Here is a 17,601-nt window from a genome sequence, read left to right on the forward strand (position 1 = left end):
CCTCTCAACATTTATCCAGGAAAGCCTCTTAAGAATCCTATATGGCTTAATGACATCACCTCTCATTTTTCCAAACTTCAGTGAATAGAGTCCCAACCTATTTAGCCTCTGTTCATGAGACAATCCTGCCATACTAAGGATTAACCCAATGAAAGTTCTCTGATCTGCCAATGAAATGATATCTTTCCTTAAATAAGGGAACCAAAATTGCTCTCAGTACTCCAGGTTTAGTCACCTTTACAGTTGCAGTGAGATCTCCCTACTGTTAAGCTTCAAACCCCTTGAAATAAGGGTTGACATTCCATTAGCCTTCCTGACCACCTGCTGCATCTGTGTGAGAGTTTTCTGTGTTTCACACACAAGTACCCCCAAGCCTCTTTTGAGCTTCAGCTCTCTGCAGTTTTCCCCCACTTGAATAATAGCTCTTTTATTCTCCCTTCCAAAGTGAACAACTTCACATTTTCTGCACTATACTCCACTTGCCAACTTTTTGCCCACTTACTTAACCTATCAATATCTCAGTAAACAGTTTTCATCCTCTTCACAACTTGTCTTTCCACCTATTTTTGTGCTGGATCAATGTTACTATGGTAGCCCCAACAGCAAGAGCTCTTAGCAAGTAAGTTTATGTGCAGTACCTTATCAAAAATCTTTTGGCTAGTCAAATATATTACACTGACTGGTCCCTCTTTGTCTACCTTGCATGTTCTCTGCGCAAAGTAATAAATCTGTCAGGCATGATTTCCTTTTCAATGGAGGCATGTTGACTCTATCTGATTATATTACACACTTCTAAATGCTCAATTATATCCTTTATAAAAAGCTTTAACATCTTCCCAATGACAGATGTTAAGTTAACTGACCATTGTTATGTGTTCTTTTGTTTCCCTTTTTTTTGGATAAAGGTGTTGCATTGCCAGTTAGTGAATTCTCTGTGACTTTTCTAGAATCTAAGGTGTCTTGGAAGACTGCTATCGGTGGATCAGTGAAGTGCTTAAAATTGAATAAGTGCAGAAATTTTAATGCCTCTGCAAATGGACATCAATTAATGTGCCATATAAAATTGTGGAGTAATCAGTTAGTCTCACTGAGATTAAACACACCACACCTGCACTGAGCTAATCTAAACTAACATGACTACACACAGAGAAAAAGTTGCTTTACCAAAAATACCGATTTTCAAATGAAACGTTAAATCTCCCCAATGAGATGGACATTTAGATACAGCTACATTATTTAAAGAACAAGGAGTTCTTCCAGGTACTAACCACAATTCTTTCCTCAAACAATAAATCAAGTGAATTAACTGACTATTGGTACAAGAAAGGGATGTTAAAAGTAATCTGTGTATGACGTACTTGGAGATATTATATTTAAAAACAAACACAATAAAGTACAACATGAATGCTGGCATTATAACTTAATTTTGTCGGGTTATGGGAAGGAGGAAAGAGGTATTTTCCACAAAGGGAAACAGAAGAAGCATTTTACCTTTTTTTGTTTCAATGTGTGAAATGGCAATATGACACAAAGGGCTGGTCAAGTAAATTATTCTTTGAGATAATTTGGGGACAATGCTCTTTCAGTATATGAAAATCAACATAACTGGGGAACTTAAGGATAAGGTGTATTATGGCACATCATAGATATGCTGCCAGATTAACCATGTAAAGTCTAAAGAAGATCCAAAGATTATGATGAATGGACATATATTTTAGCACCAATGGTGTCCTTCAAAAGTTTGACTTAACACATTTCCCTTTGCATGCCAGATGCATGTTGTAAGGTACAGAAGTACGGAATTTACTATGGGATGAAAGGAGGAAAACATGATTTCATTCACCAGTTCTCACGTTCCTCTCCTCAAATTTTGGAAGTTATAAAAGGAAATTAAGCCTACAAATAATTTCCTTGCAAAAGTTTGGTTTACATATAGAATTCTGTAATATTGATTGTAAGACAATGTCTGAATGTACCATTGCAAGATTAGGTATTTCTTCCAAAAGCAAAAGCTTTTCAGAAAGCAATTTCTCTACTGTCCTTTAACACAAAATGCCTCTCATTTTTTCATGCATTCAAAGTGTTTCAGAAATGCTCTGGTGCAGAAGAAGCACTAAAACGCAGAAGGGTTAGCAGGGAATCCTTTTGAGAAGCAGTAATTTTCCAGAAACAGAACTTGCAGCATGCAATCAGAAAAAATTCTCACTTCAGACAGGAACTGGCTAATCGGATTGCCCTGTGCTCTATAGTGTCAGCAACGGCAAGGGCAGCAGTGGCAGAAACTGGGACAGCAAATAGCCATGGAGCCCTGGACCAGGGAAATGTAGGAGGTCTCACAGTGGGGAGAAGAGGCATGGCCTGACGGCCTTGATTCAATGGCCATGGTTTTTAAGAGCAGTTCTTGAAGGGTGATGTGGCAAAGCAGCTTGAGGGAGAAACCCTCATCCCTACCCACTACTCTCACCCAGGGGTGAGTGATCTGTCAGGATCCCCTCTGCCTCTGAACACCACCTGCCAGCCTCAAATATGAGACCAGAGACGAAATGACCCTAAATGTGGCTGAGAATCGGCGGTATGCCTATACCACTTAAAAACTGTAGACAGGAGAGAGGCAGGCAGCAGGAAGGCAACTCAGGGACGAAAATACTCTGCCCAAATTAGAACTGGATTCTTGAATATACGTAAACTAGGTTGAGACTTCCATGCTGGGACCATAAGAGACCTTGTTTTTAACAGTTTAATGTTAAGGTGTTTCTGTTTCCTCTCTTCTAACATTAAAAGATTGGCGACTTGATGTGTGAAGCTTTGTTGCTGACTTTACTACAATCCATAGCAAAACAGTCAGTAAAACATCTTTACTGAACATTACTTCTATACAGGTAGCCAGCTGACACTGACAGTTACAAGATAAAATTATTTATCTTTATTTTAATTATCATTTCAGTAGAACTGCATTGCTTTAATAGGACATGCACTTTATTTTTTCTGATAAAAAATAAAATAGCATTACCAGTGTTTCGGAGTAACCTGACTTAAGCTGATCACTTCGTCCAGAATCTCATTCTTCGCTTTTTCATACAGTTCGTTCTAACATAAAAAATACCAAGTTAGAAAGAAATATGAAATCACAAATACCCACTTTGATGTATTGAGAATTAAATGTTACCCTGTCTAGTTCCCTCAGCCGAGGATAGTTGTTCTTCCATTCAGTTTCAAGGTTAAATCGAGTAGCTAAAAATAAGAAAAATTAAAGAAATTAATTGCAATACATATTCAAATCCTAAGGTAAATGCAATCAAATTATCTGAACAGTGAAGTACACCTCTGTAATCAATCTAACTGCTACTTTAATATACACCTCTAGTAAATTGGAGCCAAAAATTGACAATTGAGAGAAAGGAGGTTACTTTTCTTTGCAGCAATTAGCATGTAAAATCTAAAATGGTCAGTGGTCTTCTGTATCCTCACTCAAACTGAATTCTTACTGTACTGGAAATGGTCCGAAATGACAAGAGTGCTAAAACAATTATCTGCAATATTCTACACATTGACTTTCATCTGATATCCTTCTGAAATCTGGTGACTGAAATTATTTCTTGTGATCCAAAAGTCAACTAAATGCATGTAAAGCTGCATTCTTACCTTAATATATTATTTTTGTGCTTTCTCCTGAGATGTTCATAATTGTCATTACTGTCACATTATTCAAAAAAGAAACATTGCACTAATAACCCTTCAAAAAAAAAAAGAGGTTCAATAGTTGCAATTTTAAAATAGTCCTCTCAAGGGCATGGCGTCAACTTTCTGAGCAGAAGACTCCCTGCAGCATCAGAGACTGAGGGGCGACCTTATAGAGGTTTAGATCATCATCAAGAGCTTGGAAAGGGTCTTTCCCCAAAGTTTGAGGAGTCCAAAACTAGAAGGCATTGCTTTAAGGTGATAGGGGAAAGATTTTAAAATGATCGAAGGAGAAGATTGAGGTGCGTGTATGGAATGAGCTCCAAGAGGAAGTAGTGGAGGCTGGTTCAATTATAACATTTAATAGGCATCTGGACGGTGTATGAACAGGAAGGGTTGAGAGAGATACGGGCCAAATACTGGCGAAACTGGAATGATTTGTTTAGGATATCTGATCGGCATGGTTGAATTGGACTGAAACATCTGTTTCCATGCTGCATGTCTTTATGATTCTATGAATTTGAATTTTTTTCCTGCAAACTAATAAATCAATCTGAATGATTACAATTAGTGGGTCTTTATAGATATTTTAGTTAAGCACAGTTGGCAGCATTCTTTGCTTCTGAGTCAGTCACATACTTGAATGCAGTCCAAGACTTAAGCAGATAGCTAGGTTGCTATGCCAGGATAGGACAAAAGGTGAATTGCAAAATCAAAGGTACAGTTAAATCAGTGCTGAACAACAGAAGATTCAAAAGTACACTTTAAAAACAGTAGGCCATTCTTTTTGCTACAATCAATCTCTCTCCAAACAGCATGGCCAAAAACAGATCAATTCAACATTCATCTGTTAACTTGTACAGTTAGAGATTATTACATTTTGCTACAATAGCTACTTTACTTCAAAATCCTTCATGATACTCAAAGCACTTAGGACGCAAGACATGAATTACAAAATTATTTTGTATAGGACAGCTACATAAAACATTTTGATACAAAGTAGAGCTGCCCACCAGAAAGTCTGTGATATTTATTTGTCCTTAAATTATCGTTCATTGCAGTGACTTGATATGGATAAATTCCATCATAGAAGAACACACTGCAAAACAGCTATTAACCTAACACAAAAACTACTGACCACTAAAAAGCAAGTCCTCCTAGGATCTGTTAGATCAAAAGTTATTGAACTTGCATGGGGTTTCAGCTCTCATCATGCAGAAGGTGTGTAATTTCTGCTATACTTATAATCCTGCTGAATTCTGACCAAGGCTGGATTATGAGACATAGCATCATGCACAGAAATGATAGGCAAACAGATGTATTCAGAGTTAACAGATAAAGCTCTCTTTCTGGCACTTTTCATTGCTCTGTATTACTTAGAGCTGATTTTGCAGTATCACACAATATGATAACAAATTTCTATGGCCTAACCTCACTTTCTGGTTTATCATTAAATTCTTCAGTGCCAACTTCAGCTTATTTCAAGATGGTCCAAACTATAGAATTAGTCACCATGGCTTTCAAACAGCATCTGCACATAATGTATACATATACTTATATAAGTGCACACGTCCTGCTTATCTCCTTGAAATCTATCGGGACAGAAGGTCCAAGGATTGTCAGTACCAAACAGATTGCCACTCCAGCCCTCCTTTTTCATGTAAGGGAGCTTCACATTTCTGATAGTAGATTCCTCTCATATCTCCCTCAAACATGCAATGACACACATCCATTCTGACAGTTCTCTCATAACACAGAACCGGTAGAGGAAGGTAAACCACACTCATTTTCACAGCAGCCAAATGCCGTATTCAAACTTAAGGGTCTTTACAGCCACTTTGACTTCTGCTATCAAACTGAAAGTGCATGAGGCAAGAATAATGTTAGACTGTTGGGATGATAGGGTGTCTGTTAAGTAAGGGAGAATAGGATGCCAGGTTAAAAGGGTAGAGTGTCTTTTGGGGTTAGTAGGTGACAGCATATGCATGCATTCTGTTTTAGCTTTTCTCAGTGCACAGGAAACAAAACCTTCTATGGATATCAAACCATCTCCAACAAATCAGGAAATTACTTTATTCAGAGTATTAAATAAAAATGCTTCAGTTATTTCCTCATGATATCAAAGTAACAAGGCCTTGAGAAATCAACTTTCATCTGCAACCTTTTGTTGTCCATTCAACATATTTCAGAGATCTTTAGTAAATCCCCAAACTTGAATACAATTATACCATCCCCTCCAGGAGGTTATACACATTATAAAGCAGTCGAGGTTTACATTGGTGCTTGCAAATGTGAACATTGCAACACTAAAATACAAGACATTACTGAATTAAACTAAGCTTTTTGCCATTCTGCAATATATTGTCTTTTGGAAGTTTTGCTGAATGCCTTTTTGCCTCTTTAGTTTATTTCCACATAGTTGATCACAGATTTATTTTCTTTGTTGGCTCAAAGTTCAACTAACCCAGCCATTAGAAGTGACAGTATGGTGAAGATAGATTCAATTGTGGCTTTTAGAAAGGAATTAGATAATTATCTGCAGATTGCCCATTTGTGAGGCAAAGGGGAAAAAGCAGGGGAATGGAAAAAGGCAATTTGCTTTCACCACAGCCAGCACCGACAGGGCAGGCTGTACAAAACAAAGGGCAAACAAAGATCCTACTTAGGATCCTCCTTCCACAGAATTATGATTAAGTTGTAATAATAACGTACTGAAGGTAGACTTACATTAGTAAATCTTGACTCTTATTTTCCACAACATAATGACAGAAAAAATCACTGTTTCCTATAGGTCAAAACAAAAAGTAGTACAGCACAGAAACAGGCCTTTTGCCTCCACCACCACCCCCCCAATCCTGTGGCAACCATCATGCCCTCACTAAAAATCAAACCTTCTGCCCTTACTCGGTCTGTACCCACCTATTCCCTCCCTATTCACGTAACCATCCAGATGACACTTAAATGTCACCTATGTGCCTGCTTCCAACACTTCTGGCAGTGCTTTCCAGGCTCCTGCCACTCTCTGCATGAAAATCTTGCCTCACACACACATCTCCCTTTAACTTTCCCCCTCTCATCTTGAACCTGTACCCCATCTAAGTGAAACTTCAATCCTGGGGAAAAGGCTCTGATTATCTACACTATCTATGCCTCTCATAACTCTGTAGACCTCTACCAGGTCTCCGCTCAACTACAGTCTTTCCATTGAAAATGGTCCTAGTCTTTTTAACCTTTCTTCATAGCCAATGCCTTCGATTCCAGGCAATATCCTTGTGAACCTTCTCTGCACTCTCTCTAAAGCTTCCACATTCTTCTGGTAGTCTGGCGACCAAAACTGTGCACAATACTCTCAATGCGGCTGAACAAGGGTTTCATATAGCGCAACTTGGTTCACCAACTCTTGTACTCCATGACCCAGCTAATGAAGGCAGATATGTCATATTGTCTTCTTAATCACCTTGGCCCCTATGTTACCACCTTGAGGGAACTGTGGACCTGCATACCCAGAACCATCTGTATGTTAAATGTTCCTAAGGGTTCTGCCATGTACAGTATAATTCACAGCTAAATTTGATGCTCCAAAAAGTATCTTACTTTATGAACTTCCATTTTGCCACTGGAAATCTGAATGCAAAATAAAAATCAAGTAATTCTTCAAATTCTGGTAATTTGACCACTTTCACCAGAATAATAAAAACCACAAATGAACTTGATAACTTCACTTTCATGTCATATCTGAAATAAACAATTGACTAATCATATAACAGAATAAACCAAGCATATTTTCTACTTCAAATACTCAGAATAAATATTCAAACTATAGTCCTGTTTTGTTGTGAATTTGATGAGAAACGAGAATGTGACATTAATGTATATTTACCTTTAAATGCATCAGCCTGCTGTTCCACAGACTCACGCACCATTTTCCAGAAACAGTCAGATACCGCTAAGCTCAGGTTCTTAGTCGTCACTTGATGTGCTTTTAGCATCCCCGTCCTTTAACATTACAAAATTTAAAGCAATTCAAAATTGTTTTCATATACTGACAATACAAATCAAGTTTAATAAATATAAATGATACATTTTTGTTACTTATCATTGAGTAATCTGGTAGTTGCCAGATTCAGTATTTTATTATGAATCAGAGTCAGTTTAAATCCAAACATCAATGATAGTTTCAAATGGTGGGGTGGGCATCATTTGTGAACCAGGATAATGGCTAGGCTAAAACTGAACAATGGAATATTTCAGGAAATTAAAACTAACAGGGTCAGTACTCCTTTCCCCATCATCCAAACAGAAGACAAAACTGAGAGCTGTCATCAATTTTTGCCATGCTAACTCAACCCACTCTGCCTTCTCATTGAGCACAGGCTGTAAGGGACATTATAATGCATGACCTTAAGTGGGAGAAAAATGAAAGTTATATGAGATGGGCAGAGAATCACCTGGCTAGTGACTAAAACAATGTTGTTCATTACCTGAAAAAGTATACAATATATAGCCAAGATTTACAAGGGCATCATATGCAAAAACCGATTTAACTGTAAAAGCATAAACTAAATTAGTTACTACAGCTGACATTCTCAACAGACGTCATACACCTGAAGTGTATAATTTTATATAACAAAAACATAAATTAAAATATTTTAAATTGATCTGATGTTTTTCTAGTTTGGAGTTGCAGATACAGAACAGCAGAATTATTAATAGAAGAGAACAGACTGGCCACATTAGGGGAGATAAATAAGTTTTCTTTGGGTTTAAGGTGGCTTAAAGATGACCAACCAAAAAAGCATAAGTTCAGAATGAGGATCAGGTATGTTGAATGAGGATCAGATATGCTGACTGAGTACTTGAGTAATGTGCAACACTTAGTTTTTATTTTTGCTGTGGACAGGGTTGTCTTGGATGGCTAGTAGCCAGAAACTCATAATGGAGGATTGCAAACTTTCAACTGGTTATACTTGAGTAATATTGACAACACATTTGGAGCACTATGTCAATCTAACTTCAACTTTCTTGACTAAAAGCAATAGAATGTGGCCCTATGGGGATAAAGGTTGAAATGAACATGGGGCAACACGAACTCTACATGGAATTGACGAGTCAGAAACTTAATTGAACACTGCTGAAAAAATTTCTGTCGAAGATTTTGTATTGTGCTCATCAGAGCAATTCACAAGAATACCAATAAAGGGAAAAAACGTTTATAGTGTGTCAGAGGAGAGCACTGACAGTCTGGTAAGTGGACTTGTGTGTACTGGAAGCTACAATAATTAATAAACATGCACTGACCCTGTTTCAACTGAACAAAACAGATCACATCCATTTGCTGCCCTATTTCGCAACACATTAACATAACCAATTAAGCTGGCAGTTAACAGTCAATCATCATTAGCTGCTGCATTCTCCATAGTACTTTTATCAATATGAGTGCTTTTGCATTAATATTCAAATGCTGTACAAATGACTTCAAAATTTAATTGGGAGACTTAAATACATGATGGCTTTATGTATATAGTTAATCAAGTCACCAAAACATACAACATTTTATGCTACAACACATGACATTATTTAAAAATGAGTAAGAATGGATGTAGGTTTGCTCACTAAGCTGGAAGGTTCATTTTCAGACGTTTTGTCACCATACTTGGTAACATCTTTAGTGAGCCTGCGGACGAAGCATTGCTCGTGTTTCCTGCTTTTTATTTAGATGTTTGGGTTTCCTCGGCTTGGTGATGTCATTTTGTGTTCTTTTTCTCAAGGGGTGGTAAATGGGGGTCCAAATCAGTGTGTTTGTTGATAGAGTTCTGGTTGGAATGCCATGCTTCTAAGAATTCTCGCGTGTGTCTCTGTTTGGTTCATCTTCGAAGCATGGCATTCCAACCAGAACTCTATCAACAAACACACTGACTTGGACCCCATTTACCACCCCTTGAGAAAAAGAACACAAAATGACATCACCACAGGAAATAGCTTCACCAAGCCAAGCATATAAACAGAAAGCAGGAAACACGAGCAGTGCTTCAGCCAGAGGCTCGCTGAAGATGTTACCCAGTATGCTGATGAAATGTCTGAAAATGAACCTTCCAGCTCAGCAAACAGATCTACACCCAGAATCTCAGCCTGAGCTACAAATCTTCTCAAAACATGAGTAAGAATTTGCTGACTGAAAACTACCCATTAGATTTTAAAAAAGACAGAACCAACATTCCAGCGATTTGAAACTGCAACTTCAAATATAGCTGAACATTTGCATTAATATACAGGTTAAATTCCAAAGGAATTAAGTAGAGCCAACCCCAGCACAGCCACCTTGAAGGAGTGGGAATGCTATCTTCTCCTCATCTATTCACACAACTCTCAGAATTATTTGAGTTGGGACAATGCATGAGAAGTAAACACATTAGACAATTAACTCTTGCTGAAAAAGGAACCAATTCCAATTATAATTGAATCAAGTCAGAACTAGTAACCCAGAGTATATTAGTCATTCAGCCAGTTGAAGAGAGAGTTGGGAGTTAAACCAGTTAACTCTTGTTGTGTTTAAGAAATTGTTAAATTCTAGAGCAGAGACAGAAGCAGAAAAACTGCTCGGGGAGCAAGATGCCTGCGTGGACCCCTTTCTCCACCTAACTTTCAAAGTTGAACCCTGTCTGATCAACTATTCATGCATCTCAGAGAGAGATTTTTAAAGAACATAATCAGCAGCTGATGCTGTCTCCAGAATGACAGATAAATCGTCTGCCGACATCTCCAACTGCCTCAACACTGAGACCAGGACCACTGAGCTCAGCCTGGATCCACTCAAGTCATCAACCTATAAGAACCATATGACTTTAAAGTTTATTGAAGTTTAAAGCATTTCACTCTCTCTCTTTCCCCTTTGTGACTTACTGATAAGTGAGAGAACTTTGAATACATATGTGTGCAAGTTGAAGTGTTATTACTAATTAAATTTAAATGGGTTAAGTACAATACATAAATTATTTTCAAAAATTGACAAAAACCCTCTGCTTCTGATAGACACAGTACATGAAGAGTTAAACACTCACTGAATTGGCAAGAAAATCCTTTTCAAAAGCCATGCTGCAGGCAAGCACAATATGGGGAAAGAGGAAGGCCAAGTGACCGCTCCTCAATTGATCATAACATGCCATTCTCAATTAGGTCTTTGTGGTAGCAATTTGCCTGAGGGCAAGTCCACTGCTCATTTATCCAAGCCTCTTGGTCTTGTGTTTTCTTCTTTAACCTGTCATTTTCAATTTCTAGTTATTTGTCATCAGCATTCTCTTTCTCATTCTTATCTTCCTCTATCCCTTTAATCTTCCTTCAGCCAGTTCTCAAGCCTTAGACTATGGCCAATCCAATCTCATTAATATCTGTTAGTAATAATCACTTATGATCTTTTCTCCTCCATCATCCCGAGTACTTTTGCACTGACCCTGTACTCTTTCTAATTGTACTATTCCATCATTCTCCAGAATTATCTTTGACAATTTCTTCATTTTTGAATATCCACTTTGTAAGGTCCATGTTTCAGTTCCATACAACATGATATTCTAAATTACTGTCTTGAGCATTCCTTTCTCAAGAACTCTACTCATTCTTGTTCTGGTAAGTTTTTTTTATGTTTGGAGACGGAATTCTTTGCCATCGTTTTTCTAGCTTGGTTTTGCTTATAGCAGGAACCATCTTCTGACACGATACCTCCTACATACTTAAAGTGTGATAATTATCTCAGCTATTGATTTATCTTTACCTGGTTATTCAGTGTTACTTCTTCCATTCCTCAAAACTGTCATTATTTTACATTTTCAGTCTCTGAGCTTTCACTGATTCTATTCATTAGGCATAGATTAGCTGCTGTGCTAGCCACTCAGACCTTGTTATCTGCAAATCTCACTGCTTTCACCAACTGACACTTATCATGACCAAGGTATTATTTACATCAGCACTTGCACAATGTATTTTGATATCTATACTTGACAAGGAAGTAATTGTTTCAGTCTATTGAACTTATTTGTTCAAATTTTGACTCTACTTTCCCCACTTATACAGCGTCTTTCCAATTACACTCATGATCTTTGATACTGAATGCCCTTCCATAAGTTCCAGTTTTCTGGATCTAGCCACCTCCTATGCATATGCACACCCACTACATATCGATGCCTCATCAGGAGATCTGAAGGCTCTCCATTATCGCAGTAAAGAGAGGCCTGCACAGTCTCTGTCCACCATCACCCTCCTTCACCTGGCTGAGCTTGTTCTTAGTATGAACAACTTCTCCTTTAACTCAACTCATTTTCTGCAAATCAAAGGTACGGCTACTCACTGTTCCAGTACTACTTGGGGCTCGCACCCATTACTCTTTCTCCATACACTGATTTGACATCTCAGTCGTGCTTCCTGCTCAAGTGGAATTAGAAAAAATAATCAGTTTTGCTTCCAATTTCTATCTTTTTCTTTGCTTCATCTGGTCTCTCTCTATTCTTCACTTCCCTTCCTTTACTTCAATGTTGTCATTTCTGAGGATAGGCTGTCCACAAATACCCACTGACTTCCAGTTAGCTTAACTACATCGCCTCACATCCTGCTTCCATTGCATTCTCCCAGTTTCTGTCACCATTGCACCTGTTCTGACGATGCCACCTTCCACCGGTCTGCTTTCAACACGGCCTCATTTGTCAGCACCCTTAGCCGTGGACCCGGATCCATCCCTTCCCTTCCTTCCCAGGATAATGACAGGGTATCAGTTGCCCGAACTTTCCATCACCCCATTAGTCTCTGCATTCAAAAGATTATCCTTTGTCTTTTCCACCTTCAGCAGACCCAGCTTCCCGTCCTCTGTCAGCATTCCAAAGGAGCTATTCCTTCCCTAACACTGTGGTCCACTCCTTCCGCACTCCAAAACCTCCTTGTTCCTCTACGACACCATCTTATGCAAAGGTAGATTTAAAATCTGCCCATTCATCCCCTGTCCCTCCTCACTGTTATCCTCAAACACATCTGAAGCATTACACTTGTACTTCTTTCACTCATGTCTTCTGCATTTCCTGCTCACAATGCAGTTTCCTTTACATAAGCGAGACCAAATGCAGGTATGCAGTAACGTTTCAACAATGCATAATACAAGCTCATGGAACAATAACTGATTTTCCTCTTAGGCATTTTAAATACTCAACATTAAATTCAATAATTTCAAAATTACTGCATCCTGACTGTTTTCCATCTTTCTGACATTCTGTCTCCCCCATTCCTATGTCACGTGAGTCTTGGTAACTCCCAATTATCTCCCTGTCACACCTTTATTTAAACCTGTCTCACATTTATTTATTTCTCTAATACTAACCGCTTTGTTTCTTGAACTGGGCCTCTGTACCATTTCTACCATGATGGCCATTTAGCTCAGTTGGCTAGATGGCAGAATGATGCCAAAAGTATGGGTTTAATTCCTGTACTGATTAAGGCACCGTGAAGATCCTGCCTTCTCAACTTTGCCACTCAACTGAGCCCTGGAAACCCTCAGGCTAAACTATCACCAGTCCCTTCTATCTAGTAACAGAACACATTATGGTCCTCTGGGACTACGGTGACTATACCAACTGCCCTTTTACTCCTCTTTTGCCTCCGTTAAAAGAATAAATTTTCCAAAACTTTCCATTTCTGAAGAATCATACCAGACTTGAAAGATTTACTCTGTTTCTCTCTCCACAGATGCTGCCAGATCAGAGTTTCTCTTGCACGCTCTGTATTGGTCACAAATTTTCAGCACACAGTATTTTGACTTTATTGTGAAAATGTAATCAATTTAGTACCACTTCAGATCTTCAAGTGACCACCAAGTAATTATCCTTATGGGTAGAGGATCTTTCAGGAAGAGGAGTTTCTCTTATGTTGGCTTCAAGTACATGAGAAAGGCAGCAGCAAACCACTTCATGTTTTCTTTTCCCTAATCATATCACCATGGTTGACAACTCAAAGGCATAAGACTAAATGTTAAACAAGGCTGGATGGAGCAATTCCAATGTCAAGGGAGAAATGGAAAGATACAGCCTAAACATACTCTCTCCGAGGATACCAAGAATGTCTAAAACAGAAGAAAGTAAAGGCACACATTTATGTAACAATTATGCTTGCTGAGAGAAAAGATGCCAATGTATGCAAAAGTTTTAAAACAACTTTTAGTAGTAAAAATGAGCAGTGTTGCCTGACATAGTGCAATAAGGATCCAAATTTATGGAAGCATCAGCTGTATACTTGAAAAAAAATCAGCTAGCTGTGGCCTCATCTCAATTATACAACCTTAAATTACATTAGGAAGAATTAATGGAGTTTGTAATAGTTAGCTATCGCTCTGTCTCTCCAGAGAATCATATTGACGGTTTAATTTTATCTTCAAAATGCAAGGAAAGGAGAGGCATAGGCTCCAAATTCCCTAAAGGATCAGTTGATCTTTTGGTTGAACTTTTGAAGAAGCCTGAGAGAAACAATTTCTCCAGGATTTCTGTTTGTAGGTCTTCAGTTTTCAATTTGATCATGTTTCCATCCACCTCTGTCAAAGAAAACTTTTCTTCCTAAGTCATAAATTAAAACTACAATAAATTGTGTGTGTGTGTGTTCAGGAAAATTTTCTTTATCAATATATAGATGTACCTACTGGAGAAGGAGCAAAACTCAACCTTCTAATGAAGAATAAAGCAGGGCAAGTGACTGAAGTTTAGTGGGAGAACACCTTGGGATCAGTGATTGTAATTCTATCAGCATTAAAATAGTTATGGAAAAGGATAGGCCTTGTATTGAAGTTAAAATTCTTTATCAGAGTAGAGCAAATTTTGACAGTATGAGACAGGAACTTTGAACAGTTGATTGGGACAGTCTGTTCACAGGTAAAGGGACAAGTGGCAAGTAGGAGGCTTCAAACAGTGAGATAACGAGAGTTCAGAGCCTTCACATTCCTGTTAGAATGAAGGGCAAGGCTGATTAAGTGTAGGGAATAATAGATGAATAAAGATATTGAGGCTCCTGTCAAGAATAAAGAGGAGCTGAAAAATGTGTTGCTGGAAAAGCGCAGCAGGTCAGGCAGCATCCATGCAGCAGGAGAATTGACGTTTTGGGCATAAGCCCTGAAGAGGCTTATGCCTGAAACGTCGATTCTCCTGCTCCTTGGATGCTGCCTGACCTGCTGCACTTTTCCAGCAACATATTTTTCAGCTCTGATCTCCAGCATCTGCAGACCTCACTTTCTCCAAGAATAAAGAGGAGGCAGATGAATCTTTTGAAGAGTATAAGGGGTGTAGGAGCATTCTTAGGAGGAAATCAGGAGGACAAAACTGGGATAGGAGATAGCCTTGGCAGGTAAGGCTAAGGATAATCCAACAAGATTCTATAAATACATTAAAAGCAAAAGAGCAACTCGGAGGAGTACAGGGCCTCTTAAAAATCAATGAGGTTCTCTATGTGTGGAACCACAGGAGATGGGAGAGATACTAAATGAATATTTTGCATCCGTTTTTACAGTGGAGAAAGACATGGAGGCAAGGGAATTCTGAGAAATAAATATTAATGTTTTGAAAACAGCCCATATTACAGTAAAGGTGGTGCTGGAGGACTTAAAATCCAAAGATGGATAGATGTCTGGGACCTCATCAAGTATATCCCAGGACATTGTGGGAAGTTAAGGAAGAAATTGCGAAGCCCTGAGCAGAGATATTTCTACCATCTATTGCCATGGGTGAGATGCCAGAGACCTGGAAATTGGCTAATGTTATGTCTTCATATAAAAAGGGCTGTAAAAATCCTGGGAACTATAAACTGGTGAGTCTGACATAGTAGTGGGTAAATTGTTGGAAGTGATTCTGAGAAAGAGGATTTAATTGCATTTGGAGAGACGGGGCTAATTAGGAATAGTCAACATGACTTTGTACGCGGGAAATTGCACCTTACAAAATTGTTTTGAGTTTTTGAGGACGGAAGCAAAAAGACTGATGAGGGCACAGCAGCAGACATTTGTCTACATGAACTTTAGTAAAGCTTGCAACAAGGTTCCGTATGATAAGCGAAGTAGTAAGGTTAGATCACATAGGATTCAGGGAGAGCTTGTCAACTGGACACAAAATTGGCTTGACAGAAGGAGATAGGGATAGGGATGGGTATAGGGAGAAGCAGGCAGACTGAGAGGCACACACAGGGGCTGTTCTATGGAGAAGAGTATAGTATATACTGACAGAGATGTGGAAGGTTGTAGTGACTGAAAACATTTACAGATATAAGTCAGCTTCTAGGATCTGGAGTCTACATAGATAGGAAGGCAATGAACAATGCCAGGGTGAAATTTAAATAGATTAAGTTCGAAGAAGTTGAGAAGAATAAGGATATTACAGATGGATGTAGAGACTGGATGAGCTGGCATTGAAAGTGAGTCTTATAGGAACCGGAGAGTCACAAAGATTAGGGTTGGTGCTAAGATCGGGAAATTGCCAGGATTTGAAAGGATTACCCAACAAGGAAAGATTAAAGAGGCTCCATAGATTGGGGAGGTTGTTAGGACTGGAAGAGGTTACACAGAAAGGGTGGGTTTTAGGGGCTGCAGATGCTTATGGAGATGGTGGAGGGATTGGAGCAGTTTACAGAGACATGCTTTAGGACAGTAGTAAGACATACAGGCTTTAGTTAATGCCATGGGAAGCTTAATGGGACTGGAGGACTGGAGAAAGGTATGGACAGTAGTGGTGGCTGCAGATGTTAACGATTATAGAGAGACTTGCAGGTTAGAGAGAGTGTGGGCTTCAGATTCTGACAGACATTGCAGGAACTGGAGTAGCCTTGGAAAACGGGGAGTTTACAGTTTTACAAGGTGCTGAAAGGACTGGAAGAGGTAAATGATGTAGGGAGGATTGTGGAGGCATTTGGTGGTTCAAGATAGGAGAGCTGCAGAGACTGCAGGGGATCATACAGACAGGGAGATTTCTAAGAGCACGGGAAGGTAACAGAAATCGATGAACTGCAGAGCCTGAAGAGGGTTCAGCAAACAGAAGGTTTCAAGGTGCAGGACAATGTTACAAAGACAGGGACAGTTGTAGCGATTGGAGGAGCATACAAAGATAAGGAGGGCTTTCGACATTGTAAGATATTATATTACAGAGATGGGGAGAGATTCACACTTGACAGTAGAAGACAGATGATGATGGTGGAGGATTGTTTTTCAGACTGGAGGCCTGTGACCAACAGTGTTCCACAGGGGTTGTTACTGGGTCCACTCTTCTTTGTTGTTATATAAACTATTTGAATGAGAATTTAGGAAACATGGTTAGTAAGTTTGCGGATAACACAAAAATTGGTGGTATAGTCGATAGTGAAGATTACCAAAGATCACAAAGCAACCTTGATCAATTGGGCCAATGGGCTGAGGAGTGGCAGCTGGAGTTTAATTTGGTTAAATGTAAGGTATTGCATTTTGATAAATTGAACAAGGGCAGGACTTATGCTGTTAAAGATAGGGCCCTGGGTAGAGTAATTGAACAGAGAGACCTAAGAGCTTTAGGTACATAGCTCTTTGAAAATTGCGTCACAGATACACAGGGTGGTTAAGAAGGCCTTTAGCGCGCTTGCACTTGCATTCATTGCTCCGACCGCTGAATACAAGAGTTGAGACATCATGGTGAGGCCAACTTTGGAGCACTGTACAGTCCTGGATGCCCTGCTACAGGAGGATAATATTAAATTGGAGAGGGTTCAGAAAAGATTTGCCAGGACTGGAGGGTTTGAGTTACAGTTAGAGGCTCGATAGGTTGGGAGTATTTTTTCACTGGAGGTAGGAGGTTGAGGTCTTTCTTAAAACACTGAATGATGTTGTTGGGATGCTTTTTTGGCGTATGAAACTGAAGAGGATTTTTCTCTATGTGACTGTATGTTGTACTT

At 39.0% G+C, this 17,601-nt stretch overlaps 1 protein-coding gene across 6 annotated transcripts in view; it reads right to left on the reverse strand.

The window, feature by feature from the left end:
• The window catches only part of opa1 (OPA1 mitochondrial dynamin like GTPase), a 135,396-nt gene that overhangs the window by 57,174 nt on the left and 60,621 nt on the right, over window positions 1–17,601 (reverse strand). For all 6 annotated transcript variants that reach the window (XM_060834784.1, XM_060834787.1, XM_060834789.1 and 3 more), the window contains 3 exons: window positions 7,559–7,674; window positions 3,167–3,231; window positions 3,011–3,087 (listed from right to left, as the gene is read on the reverse strand). In XM_060834784.1, coding sequence (XP_060690767.1) covers window positions 3,011–3,087; window positions 3,167–3,231; window positions 7,559–7,674 — 258 coding nt within the window. The remainder of the gene's footprint in view (window positions 1–3,010; window positions 3,088–3,166; window positions 3,232–7,558; window positions 7,675–17,601) is intronic.

Source organism: Hemiscyllium ocellatum, chromosome 13 (genome assembly GCF_020745735.1).
Source record: "Hemiscyllium ocellatum isolate sHemOce1 chromosome 13, sHemOce1.pat.X.cur, whole genome shotgun sequence".
Classification (NCBI taxonomy): domain Eukaryota; kingdom Metazoa; phylum Chordata; class Chondrichthyes; order Orectolobiformes; family Hemiscylliidae; genus Hemiscyllium; species Hemiscyllium ocellatum.